This window comes from Penicillium antarcticum (assembly GCF_028974205.1).
Source record: "Penicillium antarcticum strain IBT 31339 chromosome Unknown utg000009l_segment0_segment0, whole genome shotgun sequence".
NCBI classification, from domain to species: Eukaryota; Fungi; Ascomycota; class Eurotiomycetes; order Eurotiales; family Aspergillaceae; genus Penicillium; species Penicillium antarcticum.
The window spans coordinates 419,549-444,778 of record NW_026695307.1 but is presented as its reverse complement, the minus strand read 5'-3'; the positions used below and the strand labels follow the sequence as shown (position 1 = coordinate 444,778).

At 50.1% G+C, this 25,230-nt stretch overlaps 12 protein-coding genes across 12 annotated transcripts; 5 read left to right on the top strand and 7 right to left on the bottom strand.

Moving 5' to 3' along the window:
* Nucleotides 1–395: 395 nt before the first annotated feature.
* spb4 (ATP-dependent RNA helicase SPB4) lies at nt 396–2,405 on the bottom strand (the record flags this gene model as incomplete). Its single annotated transcript, XM_058466585.1, has 3 exons — nt 396–1,518; nt 1,569–2,075; nt 2,128–2,405. 3 exons carry the CDS (start codon nt 2,403–2,405, stop codon nt 396–398), a joined length of 1,908 nt encoding a protein of 635 aa, XP_058314431.1.
* A 391-nt stretch (nt 2,406–2,796) lies between these two features.
* On the top strand, nt 2,797–3,906 carry N7508_008520 (diacylglycerol/polyprenol kinase family protein; the record flags this gene model as incomplete). Its single annotated transcript, XM_058466584.1, has 1 exon — nt 2,797–3,906. One exon carries the CDS (start codon nt 2,797–2,799, stop codon nt 3,904–3,906), a length of 1,110 nt encoding a protein of 369 aa, XP_058314430.1.
* Nucleotides 3,907–4,416: 510 nt separating this feature from the next.
* On the bottom strand, nt 4,417–7,197 carry N7508_008519 (crossover junction endodeoxyribonuclease; the record flags this gene model as incomplete). Its single annotated transcript, XM_058466583.1, has 2 exons — nt 4,417–7,045; nt 7,184–7,197. The coding sequence occupies 2 exons, from the start codon at nt 7,195–7,197 to the stop codon at nt 4,417–4,419; spliced, it is 2,643 nt and encodes an 880-aa protein (XP_058314429.1).
* A 341-nt stretch (nt 7,198–7,538) lies between these two features.
* On the top strand, nt 7,539–9,188 carry N7508_008518 (putative actin-related protein RO7; the record flags this gene model as incomplete). Its single annotated transcript, XM_058466582.1, has 1 exon — nt 7,539–9,188. The coding sequence occupies one exon, from the start codon at nt 7,539–7,541 to the stop codon at nt 9,186–9,188; it is 1,650 nt and encodes a 549-aa protein (XP_058314428.1).
* Nucleotides 9,189–12,376: 3,188 nt separating this feature from the next.
* Nucleotides 12,377–13,307, top strand: N7508_008517 (enoyl-CoA hydratase/isomerase family protein; the record flags this gene model as incomplete). The annotated part of the gene is made up of 4 exons (XM_058466581.1): nt 12,377–12,586; nt 12,634–12,693; nt 12,766–13,118; nt 13,196–13,307. 4 exons carry the CDS (start codon nt 12,377–12,379, stop codon nt 13,305–13,307), a joined length of 735 nt encoding a protein of 244 aa, XP_058314427.1.
* Nucleotides 13,308–13,585: 278 nt separating this feature from the next.
* N7508_008516 (uncharacterized protein) lies at nt 13,586–14,521 on the bottom strand (the record flags this gene model as incomplete). Its single annotated transcript, XM_058466580.1, has 3 exons — nt 13,586–14,137; nt 14,312–14,464; nt 14,516–14,521. The coding sequence occupies 3 exons, from the start codon at nt 14,519–14,521 to the stop codon at nt 13,586–13,588; spliced, it is 711 nt and encodes a 236-aa protein (XP_058314426.1).
* A 445-nt stretch (nt 14,522–14,966) lies between these two features.
* Nucleotides 14,967–16,866, bottom strand: nop58 (RNA-processing protein NOP58; the record flags this gene model as incomplete). Its single annotated transcript, XM_058466579.1, has 3 exons — nt 14,967–16,408; nt 16,464–16,624; nt 16,742–16,866. 3 exons carry the CDS (start codon nt 16,864–16,866, stop codon nt 14,967–14,969), a joined length of 1,728 nt encoding a protein of 575 aa, XP_058314425.1.
* A 294-nt stretch (nt 16,867–17,160) lies between these two features.
* N7508_008514 (H(+)-transporting V0 sector ATPase subunit d) lies at nt 17,161–18,437 on the top strand (the record flags this gene model as incomplete). The annotated part of the gene is made up of 4 exons (XM_058466578.1): nt 17,161–17,192; nt 17,247–17,335; nt 17,411–18,297; nt 18,354–18,437. The coding sequence occupies 4 exons, from the start codon at nt 17,161–17,163 to the stop codon at nt 18,435–18,437; spliced, it is 1,092 nt and encodes a 363-aa protein (XP_058314424.1).
* An 831-nt stretch (nt 18,438–19,268) lies between these two features.
* On the bottom strand, nt 19,269–20,660 carry N7508_008513 (ribose phosphate diphosphokinase subunit PRS5; the record flags this gene model as incomplete). Its single annotated transcript, XM_058466577.1, has 3 exons — nt 19,269–19,325; nt 19,378–19,701; nt 19,755–20,660. 3 exons carry the CDS (start codon nt 20,658–20,660, stop codon nt 19,269–19,271), a joined length of 1,287 nt encoding a protein of 428 aa, XP_058314423.1.
* A 530-nt stretch (nt 20,661–21,190) lies between these two features.
* N7508_008512 (ubiquitin-like protein HUB1) lies at nt 21,191–21,868 on the bottom strand (the record flags this gene model as incomplete). The annotated part of the gene is made up of 3 exons (XM_058466576.1): nt 21,191–21,212; nt 21,265–21,403; nt 21,454–21,868. 3 exons carry the CDS (start codon nt 21,866–21,868, stop codon nt 21,191–21,193), a joined length of 576 nt encoding a protein of 191 aa, XP_058314422.1.
* A 267-nt stretch (nt 21,869–22,135) lies between these two features.
* Nucleotides 22,136–22,859, top strand: N7508_008511 (PIG-H family GPI synthesis protein; the record flags this gene model as incomplete). Its single annotated transcript, XM_058466575.1, has 3 exons — nt 22,136–22,469; nt 22,531–22,733; nt 22,782–22,859. The coding sequence occupies 3 exons, from the start codon at nt 22,136–22,138 to the stop codon at nt 22,857–22,859; spliced, it is 615 nt and encodes a 204-aa protein (XP_058314421.1).
* A 99-nt stretch (nt 22,860–22,958) lies between these two features.
* N7508_008510 (pseudouridine synthase DEG1) lies at nt 22,959–24,791 on the bottom strand (the record flags this gene model as incomplete). The annotated part of the gene is made up of 1 exon (XM_058466574.1): nt 22,959–24,791. One exon carries the CDS (start codon nt 24,789–24,791, stop codon nt 22,959–22,961), a length of 1,833 nt encoding a protein of 610 aa, XP_058314420.1.
* Nucleotides 24,792–25,230: the final 439 nt, after the last annotated feature.

The window sequence follows — 25,230 nt, the reverse complement described above, 5'->3', positions numbered from 1 at the left end:
CGGGGAAAGGTACCGCTATGTGGAGCCTCAACACTTTGGCCCCCATACACTATGGGTGTTGCAACGCGTTTACAGTTAGTGAAATAGATAGAAATATCTGCATAGAACAGTAGATAATCTGTACTCAATAACTTGTCTTTTGGTCTGTTTATCTTGTCAATTGGGTGTGTTACGCGGCTCATATTTGCGGCATACAGATGTTACATCGAGGCCAAAGCGTGATAGACACTTTGGTTCTATGGCCGATGTGGAGGTTTTCTAATATACCGGTGAACCTTCGTCTGTTCATTGCCGAAAATGTGCTAAATGGAGAGCCATTCTCATTGCCAAGTAGTGTGGGGGAAATTAACCTGGATATGTACTTCACACTATAACTTGTCATACAAAGGCCAGACCTAATCAAAGCCCTTGAATTCATCATCATCCTTTTTGCCATTGGCCTCATTGGCCTTCTCGTTCGCCCTCTCAGCCTGCCTAGCAAGACGCTCCTGTTCGTTCTTGGCACGAATCTCCTCCAACATGCGCTGTGTTTCTTCAACCTTCTTCTTCTCCTGCTCGGGCAGTAGCTCCCACCTTTCCTTCTCCTTGCGAGTCTTCTTGACCTCCTTCTTCTTGAACTTCTTGTCTCGTTCCTCGGCCTTCTGACTCCAAGCCACACTTTCAGTAGGCTTGCGCTTGGTTCCTTGCTCGGCACCTTCGCCATTGGCAGCCTCCGCCATAGCTTCTTTGCGTCGCTTTTCTTGTTGCTTGTCTTTGTATGTGTAGCTGTCCCAGTCGATCTTCATACCTAGTGTTTTGTCGCCGGTGAATGTGCGCAACTCGGGCATCTTGGGGAGCTTCAGGAGACCCCAGGCCAAGCCGAGAGCTTCCCAGTCTAGGTCTGCCACCCGGAAGATACTGCTGGCTTGGTGCTTGCTGTAACTGCGCAACCAACTAACAAAGGCTTTTTGGCCCTTGTCGTGCATGGCGCGATCTTTGAGAACGGCTTTGCGTACTTTGTCTGTAGCTGCTTTGGCCTCTTCGTCGGTGAATTCGGTCAGATTGTAGGGTGCGACAGGGGTTTTGCGGATTTCTAAGAAAGGAACATAGTCTTCCTCGCGTCCAGGGTGGATGAGAACAATGCTGAGGCCGCGACGACCGGCACGGCCTGCTCGGCCACATCTGTGGATGAAAGTTTTGGGGTCTGATGGCGGGTCAATCTGGACCACAAGATCGACGGATGGAATATCTAGTCCGCGTGAGGCAACGTCGGTGGTGAGGAGGATTGCGGGAGTCGTAGCGGTGGTGAAGCGGTTGAAGTTCTTTTGGCGGACGTTAGCTTGATGTTTCCCGTGCAGTGGCACCATGAGGAATTCATCTCCCAGAATGATTGGTAGAATAGCGGCGAGATAGTCGACACTTGAACATGTCGATACGAAGAAGATGGTCTTCTGGGGTGTGGGTTGGACTGTGGAAAGGATATGCTTCAGGATAGCATATTTGTGAAGGGGAGGGGTTGTCAAATAGGTCATTTGCAAACTATAGGAGAGTCAGAATGAAATATCTAATGGTTCGGGTCTAGAACATACCTTGCTGGAGTGCGCTTATCCTCAACACCAGCGCCTCCTTTCACCTTGACGGCGATCTTTACTGGGTTTCGAAGACCCACTCGGACAATCTGATCAACAGCTTCACTGATACTGGCACTGAACAATCCTGTCCGGCGCTGCTTAGGCAATCTGCGAAGAATCTTCTGCAAATCCTCCTTGAATCCAAGGTCCAGAAGTCTGTCGGCTTCGTCAAGGACAAGCATTTCGAAAGAGGACTGAGGGCAGTGGACGTGAGGCGATGAAAGCAGCTCCAGCAGTCTTCCAGGTGTTGAAACCAAGACATTGGGTGATTGCTTGAGGAACGAACTCAAATCTTCCGCCGGAGAGGTACCGCCACCCAGGAGGAGTTGTGGCACGACCTTCAAAATCGATGAGGAGGACTTCGGACGAGGCGCACCATCTTCAGTAGGCTTAGTGGCCACAGCAGAGGCAGGGTGGAATTCCAATAGCGAGAGAAGAACTTGGTAGATTTGCGAGGCCAATTCTCTGGTGCCAATTATCAGCAACAAGCTCTGTATTGCTCATGCGCCGCACTTACCTTGTGGGAGAAATGATAATAGCTCCAACATGGTGCTTCTTGAGGGGTTCGTCAAGGCGCAGCAGCTTTTCAACTATTGGGATCAAGAAAGACAATGTCTTTCCACTTCCAGTGACAGCTTCCACCACGACATCCTTGTGTTGCATAAACAGAGGGATGGCCGAGGCCTGGACTGGGGTCATGCGCGTGAAGCCCATGGAGCTCACGGCGTCGAGTGTCCATTCGGACAGAGATGGCTCAAGGCCATCCCAGGCTCTCGAAGATGTCTTAGGAGGCATCTTGCAAGAACTCCGAATTCTTGAAATTGTCTTGAACTGCTGAGGCGCAAAGAAAAAAAATCCGTTATCGATTAGATACGGCGCACGTGACTGCGGCATTGGGCGGAAATGGGGATATCTTCGTTCTTCTCTCTTTTCTACAGCTTCGCTCGACTCGCCTTTTCTTCGTACTCACATTATGCGCTGGGCTGTCTTTTGCTTCAAGCTTTTCCGTCTCTAATTGTCGATAGGGCACCGTGTCGTGCCCAACCCGCCCATCATTGCTTCGTTCGCGAATCCACTTATACCATTTGGCTTATTTGCCTGCGACAGTGCAGATATCTGTACACGGCCACTATCCGGCGTAATACCAGTCGCATCGCTCCCCTCATTCGCCTTGAGATCATCCGAGATGCCCACCTCCCCAAATACCGTCCCGGCAACACCTCGCGTGATCTCCCCGACACCATCACTTTCGGACCCATCGGAGACACATGATGGATATTTCGCACCGACGACACGGTCCGCTGCGCGCCGACAGCGCCAATCTGAAAATACAGGGAAAGCAACAGGCTCAGAGCGGACGTCAAGGTCCTCCACAACTCCTTCCAGGCCCGCGCGCCGATCAAACCCCAAGATCCCAGCTTCGCCGCCGCACACGCCCAACGGCAATGCTTCAAACGGCTATTTGTCGCCACTAAGCATCCAAGATACGCTTCGCGATCTCTCACGGTCGCCATCCCCTCTCGGACTTATCCCGCTCCATTCGCGCTACCGCTCCTTCATTCACCGCCATGAAATTCCCCGCAAACTCCTGCACGTGTCAATCGGGTTTCTGACCTTGCAACTGTACAGGTCGGGCGTGCAGACGTTACAAATCACCCCGGTACTCTTCTCTGCCTTGGTACCTATCGCAGCAACGGACTTGATCCGCCATCGCTCTGAGAAGGTCAACAAGCTCTATATCCGATGCATGGGTGCGCTCATGCGCGAAACTGAGGTTTCGGGCTATAACGGCGTCATCTGGTACCTCCTTGGAGCGTACGTTGTCCTGCGCTTCTTCCCCAAGGACGTCGGAGTTATGGGCGTGTTACTCCTTAGTTGGTGTGACACCGCTGCTTCAACATTCGGCCGTCTCTACGGCCGCTATACCCCTCGTCTCCGAAAGGGTAAGAGTTTGGCTGGCACTATGGCCGCTTGGGCTGTTGGTGTTGCCACTGCTGCCGCTTTCTGGGGTTGGTTCGTACCATACGTCGGTACTTTCCCCAACGATCCTGAAGATGCCTTCATGTTCACTGGACGGTTGAACTTGCTTCCGAACTCGGTTCGCGGTCTTCTAGGCTGGGATGCCAGTGATTCGGCTGTCATCACCGGGCCTCTGGCTTTGGGTGTTATGAGCGTCGTTTCTGGCGTTGTCGCTGCCGGCAGTGAGTTCATCGACATGTGGAGCTGGGATGATAACCTGACGATCCCTGTCCTAAGTGGAATTGGACTATGGGGATTCCTCAAGGTATTTGGATAGAGGGTTAATTGATATACTCTTGGTTTCTTGGTTCTCAGCACAGCACTCATACCTTTCATCTAATGTTATTTTGCTGTCTTATATTTTGGACATGACTTCTTTCACATTTTCTCTACTTTCGGGCATTGCGTTGCATCAAGATTCGGATTCTGCTTAGATAGGGGCGTGGACAATGCTTCGTCGGTTTTGATGCTACTTCTCAATTCTCTTCAATGGATATACACGGTTTTTATGTTGTGGTTATTATCTGGACGGGCCGTTGGGCGCTCTGATTATACGCGCAAATAGTCTCCCGTTTGATAGTCCTGACTAAGTACTTGAAATCAAACAAATTATTGAACGCCATGTCTTCTTTGGCTCTGAGCCAAATAGTTGATAGTTCCATCAAATGCCACATGGGTGACATACTGTATGCGTCTGTTTAAAATCTCAAATACCGGCAAGAGTTCGTGACCAATGCAAACGTTCAACTCCAATGTTCCAAAATTAAGCCAATGGGTATAAGAAATACTAAATCAAGTCGAGGATGCTCACACGTGGAATTCTCTTCTTCTTTCCGCTTCGAGCTCTGCTATCGCCTCCAGTTTTGTCTGCTGTGTCCCCAGACTCGATGCTCCAGAAGCCATTGTGTAGAGTGACATTTTCTAAGTGGCCCACGGTCTGGTGCTCCTGTTTATTGCTTGTGGAATCCTTCGGGGGCTTTTTGGTCGCCTTCTTTTGCTTCTCGACATGGTTTTCGATTTTCTTCGATGATGTTGCATTCTCGTGGCAATCTTTGCCTTGTGGTAGGACCAAGTCCGCTGAGTTTGATGTTTGCTCCGGCTCAGATACCGTCTTCTTAGAAGACAGAGCTGGTCTGGCAGTCTCGGACTTAGTGGTCTGCGTACGGACCTTAGGTTCCTTTGTCTTTTGCGGTGTCCGTTGACGCAATGGTTCAGCTGGTGTATCTTCACCGCAATCATCAAGCTTCACAGACAGCGAAAGGGTCTCAATGGCCCTTTCGATTTCATCAACGATTAGGCTTCCCTCTTCACACTTGGGCTCAGTTTTTTTCTTTGCCTTAGATAGAGCCTTCTTCGATGGGGATGGCAGAGCAGTCAAAGCCCTTGCTGGTCGTTCCTCGGCCGAAGTTTCTGAGTCACAGTTGTCTGAAATTGAGTAGCTCATTTTGAGCCCCTTGGTTTGCGCTGGCCTGGATGGACTTTGGTTTGTTTCGGCGAGTAGAGGTTCTGGTTCTTCGATTTCGATCCCATCATTCCCCAAAAGCCCACGCCTTGACCTGATGCGAGACTGGGCTGCCATGGGGTGATGTTTTATATTTGCAGAAGGGGACAACACAATGGAAGAAAAGGAATCCAGAAGGTCGTCAATCTCCTGGAATGGGTAGGACATCATTGGTGTGGCACCCTGCTGGGAGTACATACTCGGGGAGAATGGATCATCTCCCATGTCCACGACATTTGGCGAAGTAAATCCAGTACCAGAGCCAGGCCTGGAAAGAGGGCTTTCGGTCGACTTTTTCAAAGTAGCTGCTTCCAGCAACTGTGTTTGTTTAAAAGCGGATAATTCCGTTGTTTCCTTGGTAAGTGTCCCGTATTTCAGTATACTTCCTCTTTTCATCCCAGGATCAATTGGACCCTTTTTCTTAGGTTCCGTCCGTCGAGTTGGAGTCTTTTTAGTAGGTTTCTTTGCTTTCTCGGCTTTCTCGGCCTGTTCTTTTTCCCATTTCTTGACGACGTCTGGGACACCTAGCCGTGCAATGGTCTCAAAAACCCATACTTTTTCGATGGCAAAAGGGTCAAAACGTTTCGTCACACGGGACTTTGATGATGTTGGAGGAGGCTTTCCCGAGGTCGTCTCTGTCTCATCTTCTTCTTCTCCCTCTTGTGGAGCTGCTTGCGATGGAATAAGCTCGGATTGGAGCGGTGGGTTTGGCTCTTCGGCAAGAAGATCTAACCCCACAACATCTATAGGCAGCATGTCCAACTGTATTTCTGGCATTGCGTCCGTGCCGAAGCTTGACCGAGCTTTATAGGCTTTTCGTAATGTGGGTGGACATTCAGGAACAAATGAGAAACCCGGAGCCACGCCTCGCACTGGTCTCTGGAGGCGGAGTCGGTATGAGACGAGAGGTTCGGCCAACAGCTTGATTACTTTTCTTGCGCCAGATCTATAATTCCACTCGAAATTATCTGCAGTAAAAGATCTGATTGCCAAGGGATCAATATCTCGATCCCAGGCCTGCGTGAGACGGCTTCTCAGAATTGTCATTTCTTCATCACTGGAAACCTTTGGCTGGGCATAGTACTCAAGGATCGTTCGATCGGGGAATGTCTCGGGAATTCTGACGGCTTTGTGTTTTGTCGAAAAGTAGCCACTCTCATTCTCCTCCAGTTCGTACTGAAGACGCTCTCTCCACTCGGTCAATCCTGTTTCCACTGAATCCGCGTCCAGCTCTTGCAGGAGATCTTCACCAAACCCAGCCTTGGCAATCTCTGCAGCGAGTTTGCTTCCACATTTTGGTACACCAGATGGGAGATAGTCTCCACCACTCAGCATGGCAAAGAGAATCATTCCCGGGCGGTCGAGGGGTACATTTGAAGGGTGCCCATTCTGTCCCATTGCATAACAGGTAACATGAGTTGCAGAAGATGTGCCACTCCCATTTTCTTTTGAGAAGTTCATGATAGTCAAAGATGACCCAAACATCAAAGCATCAACATCATTGCTCATCACGGCATCCACAATTCCTGCCTGTTGCAGGCGTGCACACTCGGCTTCTGCTTCGCCGGGTGCTTCGTGCCATGGGAATCTGAATCGCTCAATGAGGTCTTTTGAACGTCTGATGATCGGGGCACTGCCATAGCTGCGCACTGAGACTACTTTGCCTCTTTTGAAAGCAGGTTTTTGCCGTCCATCATAGACAAAAAGGGGATGGACTGGCAATGCGAGCAATTTGAGCAGCCGATAAAATAGAGTACGCAATTCGGGATTTCTTCCTCCCCGGCCTGCTTGTACTTGGAACAGCCAAATAGAAATGTCGACGGCGATCCGAATCGGCCTTGCTGTTCGTTCCAAGTGCGTCACAGCCAGTTTAGCCAGAGAAACGCGCTCCCCTGCGCCGATAGCATTAATAAGTCTAATTTAATGTCAGCAAATCTGATTCAGCATCATCAAGGAAGTTGAGATTTGGGGTGGAGCGAAGATGCATCGTGTTTGTCCTCACTCCACACCAGAATATATATATATCTCCTCAGCACGCCTAGGTCATACTCACCCAGGAATACCCATTCTGCAAACCCCAAAATGATGCAGCTACAGAGCCCAAAAACAGTTGTTGCGCCTCGCCATGTGGTTTTGGCGATGTGCTGGTGAACGGAAATGAAGTTGTTGATAGAAGTAAATAAACCACGGCCCGATGTAGATCCGTTCCCTTCCTTCGAGCTCGCGACCTCACAACAGCAACGAATTGAATATTTGTTCAATAACTTATTAACTTCTCTTTCATCTTCATCCGATGGCGTTCAATTTCTTACCTGCGCACCGGTGAAGCAAATCCTGATCGCTACGAACCTCCGGATTTCTATTGATCCGAATAAGGAGAGCAACGCGCCCGAGCTCATCACCACATAATGGCGACCGATTCACCTTCGATGAGCGCCAGTAAGCGCAGCTCGGCAACATCCAATCTACGCCACAGCCAGACTGCACGACCAGACTCCCCGCATACACCGCAGCAGCAATTACGTTCGGGCAACACCTCATTCACCAGCACGACATCTCCGGGCTCGTCCTTTCGAAATGAAGACGATGCAATCATATTTGAGATAGGCGCACGATGGCTCCGTGCAGGCTTTGAGGGAAACAGCGCACCCGCCTGTGTTATCGGGTTTGGACCGGAGGACTCGAGGAGAGTGGGGGACTATCGGGGATGGACTCAGGGCAGCCTTGGTGCTGGACGGCTAGCTCAACCAGTTGACGCCGAGGAATGGGCACGAGCATATGAATTGTGGAGGCCAGACTCGCGGGAAGTTGATCTGGGTCTGGTCGAGGACAAGATTGAGCGCGCGTTCCGCGAGACCTATAACCAGTACCTATTGACGGACGCGGGTACGTCTCGCCTAGTTCTTGTCCTGCCTTCGCTTATGTCGCATCCATTGCTTTCGTCACTGCTATCTACGCTCTTCAGTCGCTGGCGATTTCCGAGTGTCACTCTTCTGTCGAGTGCGACTATGTCAGCTACCGCTGCTGGACTACGGTCTGCTTTGGTGGTTGATCTTGGGTGGGCTGAAACTACGATCACCGCCATTTACGAATATAGAGAGATGATCACGAAGAGGACGACACGAGCCATGAAACAATTGATGCAGGAGATGGGCCGGCTTCTTACTGAATTGGCCTCTGGCGGGAATCAAAACGATGACGCAGAGGACAAAATATCTGTCGGATTTGCCTATTGTGAAGAGGTAGTCAGTCGATTTGCCTGGTGTATATTGCAGGCAGAAGAAAGTTCAGCATCAGAGCAGACATTGTCGATCCCGTCTCCAGCAAATCCCGAACAAGAATACATGGACGTGTCGTTCGCACGCCTCACCGAACCTGCTGAGAAAGTCCTAATTGCACCGGGCACTGCAGAGCATGAAATGGATGATGAAGAAAAATCGATCCCCTTGCTTATTTACAATACACTCCTTACATTGCCTCCCGATGCACGTGGCACATGCATGTCACGCATTGTCTTCGTGGGTGGCGGTTCTCGAATTCCGGGGCTGCGTCAGCGAATCCTCAAAGAAGTCTCATTATTAGTTGACCGGCACGGTTGGAGTCCAATCAGAGGCAAAGCTCTCGAGCGCCTGCAGCAGAGATTGGAGGGCTTGAAACTCTCAGCTCGTTCACCTCCAAGCGGCACCGAGACAATTAAGAGTAATGGGAAAGCTGCGAACGACGAGGATGCTTCATCGGGAGACGAAGAAAAGCCAGATCCCTCCAAAGAGGAACCTGAACTGGACTTCGTGGAACAAAAGCTTCGCAGACAGAACAAAGACATTCCAGTCCCTGTTCAAGGAGTCTTACGCGAAGTCGAATCTCTTGGACCTTGGGCTGGTGCAAGTCTGACTACCAGTTTGAAGATCCGAGGAATGGTGGAGATCGAACGAGAGAAGTTTCTACAGCACGGATTGGCCGGCGCCACACGAGATATTGATCTTCATGTCCCTGATCGTCGATCGGGCTTGAGATCCGGTGGTGATCGTTCGAGTTGGACATTGGCCGGCTGGGCATGAGAACTATGTACAATTGGCGCCACATAACAACTAAAGATACCCCATGATTCAACCAGCATTTTCAACCTTGATTTTCTTCAGTAAAGCGGTCTCATCTATTGTAAATGATCTGGCGGGTCGAGCTGAAAAGCGTCAAGCGATAGTCCGGCATTGCAGCCTCGGCTTCTAACGCGGGGAAGAGACCCACGTCCCCTGATTGCTTTACTTGCACAATGTCAAGCACTACGTTCCCCCAAGTATAGGATGTTGCACGTGATCTTGATGACCGATTGATCGGTTGGCTCTCGGTGGCCCATCAGTAAGTTGCGGCGCCCCATAATCGATTGGTGCCTGGTATGTCCGTAACACTAGCGTCTTACTTCTCTAAGACACCTCGTCGCCTAGCAATCTAGTTTTAGGCAAACGTAAACGGGATACCACCTTCTAGAGTGATCTTCTAAAGCATATTTCCTTAAAAGATCTTCCGGACTCGGTCTACTATCGCGATATTGAACTTTTCTACCTAAAAGACCCTTAAAGTAAACGTGATATCTCTGTGCCATCATCGAGTTTCGCAACCTTAAAAGGTCGACCGGAAGGTGCTAACGGGTAAGCTAAAATTTTGATTTGAATTTCTTATAGAGCAACTTAAATACTGATTCTTGCTAATAGAACCAAATTCTTTATACACGGCGATTATCAACTGGCATATTGCCCGAGAGCTTAAATCATTGCCTTCGATTTCCGCGATAGGCACTGATCTCGCTCCCCAGAGCTATATTACTCACTCCAAGTAGCTGTATGTCCTCCATGAACTATAAATTTTACTGTTGGGGGCGACTACGTGCATTTTCAGGAATATACATGATTATGGAGGATGAATGAAGATATGATCTGCGGGGCCCACATGGTGCATCTGGGTCCTGTCTCCTTTGCTTCCTCGCGCTAAATCTTGTATCTAGAGTTAACTATAGCTTGTTCTCCATATTGATTATTTATCTCAAGACACTATCCACCTCTACGTATATGTGAGACCCTCAGATGCATTGCCTTACCATAGGTCCTAGGGCCTGGTATGATCCTAGGTTTTACTCGCGAGAGGTGATCTGGAACAGGTTCTCAAGATTTGACATTAAAAGCAAAAAGAATAGGTTTCTTTACCTTCACCTCAACAAATAAAGTCTCTTTTGATGTGTATTTCATAATCAACATGCTTTCCTATATTTGTCACTCTTTCCGTGCTTTACCAATTTGCAGTTTGGGACTAGCGTCACTCTAAAGCTACACTAATCGAATTGAGAATATATACAAAATGCACGCAATAGAAAGAAAGACTTACTAATCAAATAGCAAGCAAAGAACAGCCCGTAGAGTCATAATGTTGATAAGCGATAAAATGTAACGTAGGATTTGGCAAAATCTGTATTCTCAACGATGATAATAGTAGAATGAAAGAAACATCATAGAATAGCTGATGGGTGGTGAAAACATGAGGGCCAAATAGTAAGAGTAGACTTGCGGTTGGTGATTAAACGATAAGTTCGCTCCGAAATCCGAGTACGGAATATTGATCAAATCTCTACTTCCTGGATTTAAGGTATGCCAATTGTGAAATTAATGAACACAAAAAGAATTTATTTTTCTAAAAATAAAAAAAGGTCGCTCTACCCACACATGTAGTTGACCGATTCATCCAATGTTTACACATCGGTCAGCTGTCAAAAAGGAAATTCTACTGCGGCAGCCGGTCGACACCAAAGCTCCACCTAGGGTCGATATTGAGCCCAATGCCGAAAATTGAGGCATTTTGGAAGACCGTGCACGGGCCGAAGGCCTTTTTACGATGGGGCCAAAGCATTATGGAGACCATGAGACTAGAGAAAGAAATTGGACTCCATGCAGAGACTTTACAGGGTCTATATAGTTTCATATGTGCTACGCCTGTTTAGTCTTGGACTGTTATTCTCGAGGTTAGTATGTTTAATACTGATATGTCTTAAACACAAGTTCAGCCGGCAGTATTGGTCTATGTAAAGGACACAATCGAAAGCCTCATTCCCACCAATCTTTCGCCATGGTTCGGCCGACGGGTGCCTTCGAAGCTCTTGCACGACAATGGAGATCCCATGTTCAGATCTTGCTTGTTTTGTGTTTTGTCACCTTTGCAAGTGCCCTTTCTGATAACAGTTCGGCAATCTCTGCATGACCCGCAAGTTCAAGCAGCGGGTCATACCTTAGGCTCGGAAAGTGGTTTTATGCCGTAGACGAGACCTGCATGGAGATCTTTATTCGAATGGGATGATGCAATGCGCGACATAGCCAGCACACTCGGCAAAACGAAGCGGGTCACCAGCCGCCAGGTACGCCATTTACACGGGAAATATATTGACATTGTTAGGTGCGATGTATCTTCGGCGAAACTTCCGATGTATGTTTGAACTGTCAACGGCATCAATGGCCTTGCTTGTGAGTTTCACGACTGGGAGATCAATCAACTATCGGTTTAATAACCTCTACCCAGTCGACGGGAACGCAAGAGAAAGAGAGCACAGGCCGATGTCACCCAAGCAACTAGAACAAGGCGAGTGACCTGGGGAGAGTCAACAGTGAGTAATATTAGCCCTTGTACGGTCGAATCATCCTTTACAAGTTTCGAAGGGACGACTTATGGCCGGAATCAACTCCATGACAGAAGCGAAAGCAGCATAGCCGAGACTAGAGATGCTCTACCAACCCATGGCATTCGGTGGATCGGTATAGATCATTTGGCCGAGTCTCGAGCAGCGGGCGATATTCCCTCGGAGTATCGGCCTCTTACAACAGTCTTGGACCCGAATACCGGGTTTACCATGGGTGGTATGCCGCAGGACATGAATAGCGACTTCTTTCACAATCAATACCCGGGCATGGGAGATTGGCTTTTCAAGGATCTCGACTGGAATGGTGAGATGACTTGGTAAATGCCAGAGACTACATGTAAGGTCTACAGGAAACAAAAGAACAATGCATATAGAATCACCATTTATGAGATTATAGTGTTCAATCTATCTACAGTTTCTCATGTTCCGGCACTCGGTCAATTTCGGTACGAGCAAGTGTGGGGATCTGGGGCGGGGGATCAACCACTCGATGCATACATCAATGCATATGGCTTCTAATCCTCTGTACATCAGCCTACTCTCATTCTTCTGAGCATCGCAATTCACCACATGGCAGACATTCCAGCATTCAACAACCTATCCCTCGAACGACATGGCAATGTCTTCGTTCTCACCATGCAGAAACCACCTGAGAACCGACTCAACTCAGCATATTGCCAAGAAATGATTCGAGCATATCGAACTGTAGAGAGGATTCTTGGCTCCGGGTCTGAAGGAGCAGTGATTACACGCGGTAACGATACTAAATTCTGGTGCACCGTGGGTACAGACGATGTTGATGAAGACCAACTACTCACAACTACCAGGGACTCGAATTAGATGAATCAGATAGGAACCCATTTGCTAATACTGATGGCTTTTATCCAGTCAGTTATTAATAATTCCCACAGACAGTTAACATGTTATCGTCAAGAGCCCTGATTTAACCAAACTCATAGCTCATCCATACAATCCTCGACTTTCCCTTCCCAACAATCGCCCTCCTAACAGGTCATACGTTCGGCGGGGCCTGTCCACTAGCTCTAGCTCATGACTACCGGATTATGAACTCGCGCCGAGGTTTCATCTCCATGCCTCCTGTGAACCTGGGCCTGCACTTTGACGGAATCGGCGCCCTACCTCGGCTGAAATTACGCCCCCAGGTTGCACGTAAGATGCTGCTCGAGGCGCACAGATGGACTGGTAAAGAGGCTCTGGGGGATGGGATTGTGGATGCTGTTGCTGAGCCTGAGGAGATGCTTGATGTTGCTCTCGAGACGGGTGCGAAGTGGGCACCTAAGGCGAAGATGGGGTATGTTTACTCTTTGACGCTTGATACGATGATGGAATTATTCATAGATGGACAGTTACTGATTGCTTTGGATTTAGAGTCTATGCTTTGCTTCGCCAGGAGCTTTGGGGAGATGCGATCAAGAAATTTCAGAAGATTAGTTATGTTCATGGCCGTATAACTTCTGCGCCTGCTAAGGTCAAGATTTGAGTTGACGATGATATGGTTTTGATTCAGTTGTTATTTAGGGTTATATTATACGATCAAATGTTTCCACATCCCAACGTTCATGAAAGACATCATTCCATGCCAATAGGACCTATATATCCATCAGCCAGTTAGTGATAAATTGGCCGAGGAAGTCAAGCCAACGCAGACCCTTCTAGCCTATACATGAACTATATAAATGTTCAATGAATATTGTTAGAGGCGAAATGGTATCTCTTTAGAATGAAGTAAATGAAATATATCCCTCTAGGTAGACTACCTCACCCTCTGATGTTCTCATAATCTGCAGTAAGCGTCTCCCGGATAATTGTCAAAATAGCAGCCACATCATCATCACTGAGTCTCAGATCCCTCTCTTCAACAATAGCATCCAGCAAGACCATAGCAGTAAAATCACCAGGGTTCATCTCCGCTGCCTCACCTTCATCCTCCGCATCCTGTCCATCCCCATTCGTCTCATCTACCTCCATGGCCGTCTCGCCATTAGCTAATTCCACATCAGCTTCCTCGGTAGCTTGGGGTGTAGCACTCAATCCCAGACCGAGATTCAAGATCATGACGACCTCAGCTTTCGTCAGTCCGTAGGGCTGTAGGCGGGTTACTAGATCCCGCAGGGCGGTGTCCATAGGTGTTGGTTCTAAAGAGGGGATTGTTGGTGGCAAAGATGCTGCGTCTGGGTCTGTGATTGAGGTTTGGGCTTGTAGTGTGCCGGTCATGGCGGCTTGTGATTGCGATTGCGAGGATGAGGGTCGGGCTGTGTAGCGGGGGTATCTGAGAAGGTGGGGAGAGAGACGGTTTGCGTAGTTGTGGATCTGGAAGGAGTTAGCTGGCGTCTTATACTGTGGTCGTCTTTTTTTGCGATATTGCGGTTGGCAAGCGCAGAGCAGCTTCTTATCGATGCCGCTTTATGTTCTTGCTCTTGGGGCAGGTGCGCTGCGCCGCAATGCCCAGAAGCAAAGATTGGAGGATAGGTTGAGATATCTTACCTCCTTTACAACGGTATTATGGTCTCTAAGATCGGGACTAGGGACCCAATTGCGCGAGTTTGGCGGCGGGTTTGGCGGCCGGCGGGGTGGATTGGAGGTTAGGTATGCCAGGACCTCGACATTAGTCAGGACGGCGGTTTGAGGGTCAATTATCTATGATATATAGTTAGAATATATCCATCTTGCAATCCCGAAGAGACTTACCCTCATCTTGTCGGTTTAATATGGGAAGATAGGTAGGTGCTAGAGCTGTAACTCGATAGTGAAGGAAAATTGTTTGAACTGCCGGCAGAAACAGGCGGTGTCTTTATCTCTTGCTGCATATCATTTCGAGCTTCTAGTATAAAGCAAAGATGCTTGGATGAAGAATGTGCTGCTACATCTATGACTGTGCATGCAGTACAGATGCAAGCACCTAAAAGTACAGTACGGTACTGAAGTATGAACAGATTATTCCAGCTAAAACTGTACTGCCTTGTTCCTAACGAGCACCCTCTGCGCCAGTGAAAGACCGGTAGATCAACCTTTAAAATGCCCCAAATATACGAGCGACAGGAAGATCAACAAAAAACAGAAATGAAAAAGAAAAGTGTGATATCATACAGATCCCAGGAAAGCCATCCGGTCACAGTGCAGAAACTTTTAAAACACGCGCTTACTCTCCCTTGCTCTTCTTCTTCTTCTTCTTCTCGCCATCGTCCTCAGAGCGCTTGCGCTTCTTACCCTCATCCTTGCTGGACTTCTTGGACTCCTTCTTGGCCTTCTTCAAGTCCTTCTTGCTAACTGATGTGGGATTACCCTCTGCGTCAAAGGTGATTTCGCCACGCTCGAGCTTGCGCTGGTATCGCTTCACGCTGAGACCAGCCTTGGCAGCCAGGGCCTCCAGGTCTGAATCCTTGCTCTTCTTGGACTTCTTCTTGGGGGACTCGTCCTCGGACTCGGAGTCCTCCTCATCAGAATCGGCATCAGCCATCTCCTCATCCTCAACCTCCTCGACGAGCTTCTTCTCCTTCTTGCTCTTCTTGGCGGAGGCAGGCTCCTCGGAAATCAGAGCATCGGCATCGGAGTTGTACTTGCGGGCCTCCTTCAGGTCGAACTTCTCAGCCTGGACACCGTTGGGGGCGATGGCAACACCGCGAGGCTTCATGGGCTTGCCCTCCATGCCGGCGAGCTTACGCTCAAGGCTGAAGCGGGCTTCGTTACCGAGAGCGGCCTTCTCCTCCTCGGTGACATCGTCAGCCCACTCAGCGAGAGAGTCGACACGGATACCCAGAGAGGCCTTGGCGGCAAGGATACGGGCCATCTTGCCCTTGTTGCGTCCAGTGGCCTGGCCAATGAGAGAAGCGTGGTAGATCAGACCGTACTTGGGAGTGTCGTGCTTGGTCTTGAGGGCACGGAAGAGGGCCTTCTCGGCACCCAGAATCTGGATGGTACTGGCAGGGCTCTTGGAGAGGTTGGTGAGGCTGCCGGCGTGGGCAATGAGACGGGCACCAACGAGGTCACCGACAAGGGCAGTCAGGTTAGGGGCAATGGCGTTCATACGGGAGGTCAGGTAAGAAGCGAGCTGGGAACGGTACTCGGCGAAGCCAACAACCTGCTCAGCAAGAGCCTGAATGTTCTCGAGATCATCCTCGCTGATCTCGGTACCCATGGAGCGGTCGGCAGCAGCCTTGACAGCACCCTCAATCTCCTCGGGGAGGACCTCAGCGAGGTCAGCGGTCTCCCAGTTGGACCGCATACCCATCTTCAGAACGAGCTTGGCGTAGGCAATGTTGTCGTTGAGGATCTTAGCCAGCTCGGGGAAGTGCCATCCGTACCATTCCTTAACACGCATAGCATAGGTGTTGAGCTCCTTGTCAAGGTCATCCAGAAGGCCAATGGCCTGGACGATCATGGTGTCAATTTTGTCGGGGGAGAACTTGAGCTTGTGACGGGCGAGAGAGTGGGACAGACCAAGGGACATGGTGGACATGTCACTGGGCATCAAACCGGGAATGAGGGTGGTGAGGTGCTCACGGATGGCACGGTAGATGTCGTTAGTGGTGGAGTCAGCGACGAGTTGGATGTCGAGGCCAGGGAGCTTGCTAATGGCATTGCCTGTGGGACACAGCGTTAGCAGGCTATTGTTTGAGATACAATTGGGATTACCAACCGAGCTTGACATCGGCAACGGCCAGAGAGACCTTCTTCTCCTCCTTGATGCCATCGAGGAGCGAAGCCAGACGGGGGGTGACCTTGCCCTCCATAATGGAGGCAGCCTCCTCCAGAGCTGTGGCGGCACTGTCGAACTTCTGGAAGCTCTTCAACTTGAGACTATAGGTTGTGTTAGTGACATCGTTGCCGATAACAAAATTTTTGCGCCCGCTCAGAGGATGATTTATCCCCGCTCAGAATTTGCCTGAAAGCGTCTGAAAGAAACAATTGACGTACAGGTTGGAAACACCCTCAGCGGTGGAAGCCTCCTCGGCGATATCATCACGCTTAAGGAGCTTCTTGTCCTTAGCCTTCAGCAGGGCATAGCCCGCGCTGGTCTCAGTGAGAATGAAAAGCGTCATGGTGCGCGGCCACGGCGTGTAGGGTTCGAAAATATAATGATGTAAAGTGTTCAGACAATGGATGAACAAAAAATCGAACCGAAAAACTGAGGGCTGAAAAAATTAGGCGTAGGCGGCGACCACCAGTTGTCGTTGGAGAAATCTAGAAATTTTGCACGGAAGAAAAAAGTGCAAAAGCGGGAGCCACAGGCGTGGCTGAGGCGGTGTGTGGCTAGTGGGTTATGTAATACCGTGCGTGTCCAGGTCGAGTAGAGCTACAGAACAGCTTCCCGGTTCATCTTCTCCACGTTCACAATGGAGGGCCTATTCTTTAATGTTAACGGCGGGTATGTGGTCTAATTGTCTTGTTTCTCTCAATAGCCCACCGCTAACTTACCCAGATACGTCGAGGGCATTGTCCGTGGATATCGGAATAGCCTGTTGAGCGGCCAGAACTATTCTAACTTAGTTCAATGCGAGACAATCGATGGTACGCTATATTGACCCTATCGACTTTATTGTCGATCCCATTATCCCCTCTCGAGTCTGACACTTAGCCCCACAGATGTCAAGCTCCAGCTCGCTCCCGCATATGGCGATTTCCTTGCCTCTCTACCCCCGAACCCCTCCACCTCCGACCTTGCAGGTCGGATGACCGACAAACTAGTGTCTGAGTTCCGGTATCTGATCGCACAAGCGACGGGCTCATCAGCCAAGTTCCTGGAATACATGACATATGGCTACATGATCGACAACATCGCACTCCTGATCACCGGTACTCTGCACGAACGTGATACCCGGGAACTTCTGGAGCGATGTCACCCACTAGGATGGTTTGAGACCTTGCCTGTGCTATGTGTTGCAACCAATATCGAAGAGCTCTACAACTCAGTGCTGATTGAGACCCCACTCGCCGCCTATTTCAAGGATAGTCTAAGCCACCAGGATCTGGACGAGCTGAACATCGAAATCGTCCGTAACACTCTGTACAAGAACTACTTGGAGGACTTCTACAACTTCATCAATACCCACCCGGACTTCAGCGGCACGCCGACACAGGATGTTATGGCTGAGATCCTGCAGTTCGAGGCAGACCGCCGCGCTATCAACATCACTCTCAACTCTTTCGGTACCGAGCTTTCCAAGCTTGAGCGGAGGAAACTCTACCCCGAGTTCGGAAAGCTCTACCCGGAAGGCAGTTTGATGCTGTCCCGCGCAGAGGATGTCGAGGGTGTCGCTCTGGCCGTTAGCGCTGTAGCCGACTACAAAGCATTCTTCGATTCCGTAGGTCTGAGCCAGGGCGGCGGTATGGGTGGTATGGGTGGTGGCCCTGCAGATGGCAAGAGTTTGGAAGACCTGTTCTACCAAAAGGAAATGGATCTGTCAAAGCTGGTCTTCACTCGTCAATTCACTCCGGCGGTAGTCTACGCTTGGATGAAGCTAAAGGAACAGGTAAGCATTCTCAAAGGACTTCTTTCCATACTTTACCACGGACTAACATACTTCAGGAAATCCGGAACGTAACCTGGATCTCGGAGTGCATTGCCCAGAACCAGAAGGAGAGAATTGGAAACTTCATCTCCGTGTTCTAAGCTCAAGGCATAATCTATGATATTTCCTGTTTCTTCCACCTCTTTGTACTTACCCATCTTCCTGGCTGGTATCTTGGTTTTTCTGCCAGCTGCTTTTCGTTGTATCGAGTACCCAGTTTGTTCTTTAACGTGAGCGCATCAACCTCTTTCTCTTTGACCGGGCTTAACTTGGCTCTCTTCGGTTTCGGCTCTCCTGCTTTATCTATTTTTCGTATGAGGCATTTATGCATGTGTGCTACCTTTATCCTTGTGATATAGAGGAAAAAATATACCAGGTATCCATTTTGTTGGTGTACATTCTTGTCCCAGGGTAGGCCCGAGATCTAGATCTATAAGTACATGGTGTATTTCTTTCACGGTAAAGCCCGAAAGGGAAGCCCGAGAAGACAGCCCGAAAAGACGGCCTCAATTTCAGTAGACAATTTACCGAACAGAGACAGAGCGAGAGAGATAGAAAAAGACATGGGTCGGCCTCCACACCGCGAATCTTACGGCCCCGCGGAGCAGACAGCGGAATTAACCGCGATAGTCTAACCCGAGACCGTTGCTTATGCAGATTGAAAAGAAAGATTCCAATTTCGTTTCAGGAGGGCTCATATGTGCAAATGGTAAAGGGTGTGGCAGAGATAAAACAAGAAATATTCGAGACAAACATAGAGGGAAAGCCAGCCAGAACCAGAGCAAGAGAGAGACGCAAAAATCAGACCGAACGCAAATTCAGGGTACCAAGTCTACTGCGAACCTGGATCTATGACAGGAGGGAGGGGGAGAATTGTAGGTCGAGATAAATTTTCATGATATCGGAACAGGGACAATTCAGCAATTCAGCAATCAGTCATACTGGAAGAGAACGCTGATACTTTCACCGTGGTGCACACGGCGGATAGCCTGGATATAGGTTAGCAATGATGACGCGGGAGAAAGCGGATGAAAGACTCACCTCGGCGAAAACGTGGCCGACCTCAAGGACCTCGAGCTTGGGGCACAGGCGCAGGTGCTCCTGCTGGTCCACGCTGTTGGTCACCACCACCTTGTCAAGGGCGCTAGCGTTAATACGCTCAATGGCGTCACCGCTCAGGATACCGTGGGTGACCAGGGCATAGACTTGGGATGCGCCCTCCTTCTTGAGGAGCTTGGCGGCCCGAGTGATGGTGTTTGAGGTGTCCGCCAGGTCATCGATCAGAATGGCTATCCGGTCACGGACGTCACCGACCAACATCATGGTGGCATTCTGGCGGTCTGTGATCTTGGTAGGGCGGCGCTCCTGCAAAATAGTTAGATCAAGACATAATTGCCTGGGTGGCGTCAAACACCGACCTTGTGAATCAAAGCAAACTCCATGCCCATTTGGTCCGCAATCGCAGTAGCGCGCTTGGCACCACCAGCATCGGGACTGACAATGACAGCCTGCTTGTAGTTGGGAATGTTGCGCTGGATGTAGCTCTTGAGGAGGGGTCGGCCGTAGAGGTTGTCGACTGGGATATCAAAGTATCCTTGGTATTGCGGGTCGTGCAAATCCATGGTGATGATGTGATCGGCGCCAGCGCAGGTAAGCAAGTCTGCGACCAGGGTACCGGCTTGCGCAACCCATTGCTTGTATCCAGGGCGCGGCTGGAAGGAGTTGATCTTCGAGGAAGTATTGCTGGCAGCCTCGTCGGCTCCATTGGACGCGGACTTGAGGGAATCTGTGGTGTCGCTGCGGGGCAGACCGTTGCGGCGCTTCACGGGACTGCCAGTGCTTTCCTCGATCTGAGCTCTGGCTAGGCCCTTCTGGAGGTTTTCCATCCCATTCATCAAACCGAGGCCCTCGGGCTTGCCGGGACCAGGGGTGGGAGGAGTGCTCTCAAAGGTGTAACCGCCATTAGCGGGGCGGCCAGGAGCACCAGCCTTGACGAGAGGAGCACCGGCCTTGTCGTATGGGATATCACTTTGGCGGGAGTAGGGGAAGAGAGGGAGAACGGCGGTTACTCGTCGTGCCGAGGCGGTCTTGCAGGCGGAAATGGTGATGAGGAGCTCTAGCAAGTGGTCGTTGACTTTGCCGCCGCCAGATTGGATGATATAGACATCCTTCTCACGGACCGACTCTTGAACTTCAACCCGAGTCTCACCGACGGCAAATTTGGAGAGCAGAACTTCAGCGGGAGGGATGCCGAGTACACCGCAGATAGTCTGTGTCAACTGGGGGTGGGAGTTTCCTCCAATGACAACAAGGTTGCGAACCATATTGTCTGGTTGTGTAGGTGTAGCGCTCGTGGGAATTGGTAAGAGAGGATCAAGTGGAGGTCAGAGAAAGTTGGAGGGGAAGGAAAATCTGGGGCGGGATGTGAGGACGAAAGGTCGAGTCGAAAGAAAATGAAAGGGCAAAAGAAGAGTTCTTGAGATTGAGGCTAACAGCTACCTCATGGCGGAGCAAAGACCGAGAGTTTGGAGAGACCAAGGCATAAAAAAAAGTGACGCTCGTGTGAGTCCCGCGATGGAAAAAAGCCTGGAGTGGATATGGGGGCCTCAGGCATCAATCCGCATGAGGTAAGGCGCATGTCGTGACGACGCCCCAGAAAACGGCGGCGTAGGAACGACCCCCAGGTACAAATGTGCCATTGTAGATATAAACTTCCTTTGCAACAGAAAAAAAACAATGATCATATCCATGCGTGTCCTTGCGTATCCATGCGTTACTCCTGTGCTCCGGTCCCGTAGTAACTAGAAAAATAAAACCCAAAGAGAACTGTTCTGTTTACAGCTGGCTCCATCCTTCATTCGCCGGTTCCAACCTCGCTGGAAGGCAGTTAGCATTGCATTCGGAGTGGGATAGTCTGGTGAGACTTACAGATCAAGCTGTACTCCGTTGCTCACTCCATAGTCCTCGAGGGTGAGTTGATCTTTGAACGGACGTTCGCCTTGACGTTTAAGGAGGATTTCGTGGGGTTCACGACCGATGCGGGCAGCCACCTGGGCTTTAAAAAGTTCTAGATAGAGTCAGTATGATACGGCTGAAGCTGAAGCTCGAGGGACGCACTGATGGGATCTGAAGCAAGACACGGAATCGCAGCTTTGGTTCCCAGACGATCATTGACATGGACGACAATCATGGGCTCGGAAGATTGGTGCACGACAGGCTTCTTCTCTTTCTTCTCCTTCTTTTCCTTCTTTTCTTTCTTGTCCCCACCTTCGCGCGGCGCATCTCGATCATCGCGTCGTCGCTGATCACGGTCCCGGCTGCGATCTCTGGGTCCTCCGTAACGGTCTCCGTCTCTATCGCGATGTGGTGATCGTGGTCGATCGCGATATCCGCGTTCTAATCTGCGCTCATCGCCGCGGGAATCGTCGGTGCGACTTTTGTCTTTCCACCGGAAACCTCCAGACTTTTTGGGACGGTCTCGGTCGCCGTTCTCCCTTGGCCGGGGAGATCTGCTTCGTGATCGGTCACCCATGCTGTTGTATGAGGGGAAATAAGTTGTGTTGTTGCCCGACAGGCCAGACCTAATGTAAACGGAGAAGCTGATGGGTCACGTGGCTGTATGTAGCTGCCATCTGGTGCACTACTCCCAAGTAGGACTAGTGCGTATTTGTTCATGAGCTTCTCCTGCGTCGAGAAGTGGTCTCTGCGTCTGTGTTCTAAGTCCAAGTCTAAATTAGACATTGCAATGGCATTCTGCAAATAATTTTATTGTCGTCACATCCTCCTCTCAATACCGACAATGCCAGGCCGATTGAAAGTCCGTCGGCCCTCTCCGACCACCGTCTCCTTCACGGTTTCCAATGCGCCGCAGCGATCGAATTCCCCCGCCAAAATTCTATTCGGCCTCCAAATATTACTGCGTGCAGCTCTGTTCTTCTGCGTAATAGGTGCTGCGATTGCACGACTCCGGCACACTTTCTTCTATGAGGATGGGAGGGTGATAGCCTGGCCAGCCGTGTGGTCCAGTCCGCTCGGAGCCAAGGTGTGTAGTCTGGTGGACTTATACAACCCTTTAGCTATGGTGGCAGGTGGAGTTTTAGTCATATACTGTGTTTTCAGAAGAACCTATACTGGTACGTTGAGAATGGCGGGCTGGAATGGTCTATTCTATGCATAGCTAACAAAGACCGACAGAGGAGTCCCTCCTGGTTATTCGAGGATTTGGTATCCAGACCTCGACATCGTCTTCAACGTACCTTTCGACTGCGGCAACAAGGTTCATCCCTACTACCCAAATCCAGGATATTGTTATTCATGAAGCTTTCAAGGGCTTCGAGGTTCGCTTCTATTTGGCTGTGATTGTCGAAGGCGAGACTGATGCACTGGTCGTCTTTCCGGTATGTGATCCCAAATGCGTTTCATTTCCAAGCTGACCTTTCGACTAGCACATGTTGCCCAAGCGGGGGATATTAGAGCAAGTGTGGAGGGGCTCACGACGATGTCTTTACGATTCGAAGTCATGACGTGTCAAGATTCTATACAAGGATCGTTCCTTGTGTATGATGAACATATATTCATGTTTTAGGCCTAAGCGCCATTTTCAATCGCTATGTACAGTTGACTTAGGCTTGGGCCAACTTTGCCGCAGCCTCTTCCTTGTTTGCCAGCTTGCGCTGCTTTGACACAAGTCCTCGGGCATTTTGAATCTCCACGGTATCCATCCTGCCTTTCTCGTTGACGGGGACATATTTTCCGTGGGGACGAGTCTCATTTCCCCCAACCCAGATCTTTGCGCCCTTGTTTGACTTCTTGGGGCCATGATTTAATGATTCGCTGCCAGTGTTCTGCGCAGCACTTTGGTCACCTTGGCTGACAGTCAGGTCCAGGAGAGCACCCGCTAGGATTTCATCGATCTTGCGCTGTCTCCAAACCGACCACAATTTTTCAACGGCTCCCCGCATACCGAACTTGCTATCGCCCTTGGCGGTCGTGTTGTTGTTACCGCGGGTGTCGCCAGCATAGATCCAATCCATGGCATCTACACGGTTACCCGAGTTCTCATCGGGGAAGATACAGTCCCAAAGGACAAGAGGAGCATCATCAGCCATTTCATAGGTTGGCTTTCGGGGATTTTTCTGAATATCCAATAGTTCAGGCACAATAGATGGAGACTCGAGTCCTTGTCCCACCAGGAACAAAATCGCGACCATGTGCCGCACTTGGTGCCACAAAAAGGCAGAACCGTGGAGAGTGAAAGAGTACACAAGAGGAGTGTTCTGGGTGGTCGTCGAAGGAGGCGTCAAATCCGCTTCAGCAGTCGAAACCGCTTTGGCCTGGAACCCGGGTTGTCCAACATAACCCACAGGGTTAGTCTTGGGGTTGACAACCTCAATATCGGAGTGGAAGATAACGCGTTCAAAGTTCTCAATCTGCTTGCTGGTGTCCAGCTTGCAGAAGTTCCGGAAATCATGATTGCCCTCGAAATACTTAGCTGCTTCGCGCATAGCGTCGATATCAAGCCAGCCCTCACGGTACTGAGCACGCGGCCCCTTTCCGTTTTGTGCGCGGTTCTCGAACCCAGGGGCCCCAGGCGTCGGAGAGAAAGCAGGATTGGTGAAAAAATACCTGTATCGACGTTCGCGGCAAGAGAAGCGAGCATTGAACCCTTCAGGTGGGTTAGGGCACCAAGCCAAAACACGGATATCTTCCGGAAGCACTCTGTTCAGTACTTGTACATAATTCGTCTCATCAGCAATATCATCCCACTGCTTTCCACCAGACCCTGAATCAATCTGCATCGCATCATCGCCCTCGGCGGAGGGCTTAGGTTTCGGTCGTGAGCTACGGACCCTCAACCCAATAACTTGTCCGAAGGCGCTCACTCCCCGATCCGTACGTCCTGCCTTGGAGTATTCACATCCATCCCAGTAAAGGTGGTAAGGCCGCAAAGCCCGGGGCTCGACATCGTCTGGCTCATTGCCATCCGTAATTTCGGGGAAGATCAGACGTGTGCGCCGCAAAGCCTTCCACATAACCTCTTCGATTGTAGGCAGCGGTGTTACATTGCCATTTGTATGCTCAAGTCCATTGTATCGCTGACCGAGGTATGCAAACTTGAGCGCAATGTACCGCGTCGAGTATTTGGAGGGATCGAAGCTGCGATCGTTCTTGTGGACCCGTGAAGGCGCGGGAGTGTGTGTGATATCGCCTTCCGGGGGGGAAAGGGGTCGCTTCTTGGACAGGTTGGAGGTTTCGGGGTGTGGGATGTCAGGTTCGCGGACGTCGGTAGAGATGGGCGCTTGAGGATGGCGGGGTGTCTGCGACGGGGCTTCTGTTGGCGCTTTGAACTCAGTTGTTTGGGAGTGGAGTTGGCGCTCTAGCTCGGTGATTCGGGCGATCAGGCTGGTGTTACTCCAGGCTGAGTAGTCTGTTTGTTCTTGTTTGGTATCCGCCATGGTGGGCGTGGGAGTATGGGACTGGCAGAGGGATCGCGTGTGCTTGAGGGTTTGCTGAAGTCTGCAACTCAATGGGAAGAGCCTTGCTGACGATTTCCACATGCCACGTCCAGCAACTGGGACCGAATATGGGCCAAGTTTAGTTTGATGTCGGTCTCGAGAAAATCGAAGTTGAAAAAGTCCGCGGAGCATTGGTGTATTTCTGTAATTAATATCTGTACGGTACTGTAATTATGTGGGCTTGAGGGCCAAGTTGTCATGGAATTGTTGTATACTCATGTATTCAAATGTATATAATGTGATACATATGTCTCAGCACATCTTCGATATATTTCCTTTTCTCTTTTGAAGATAACATGGACGGGTTTCTATATATGGGAGGTATAGAACACTTTCTTGCCGGTGTATGTCTGATTCGCCAAGCTTGGAACCTTACCTC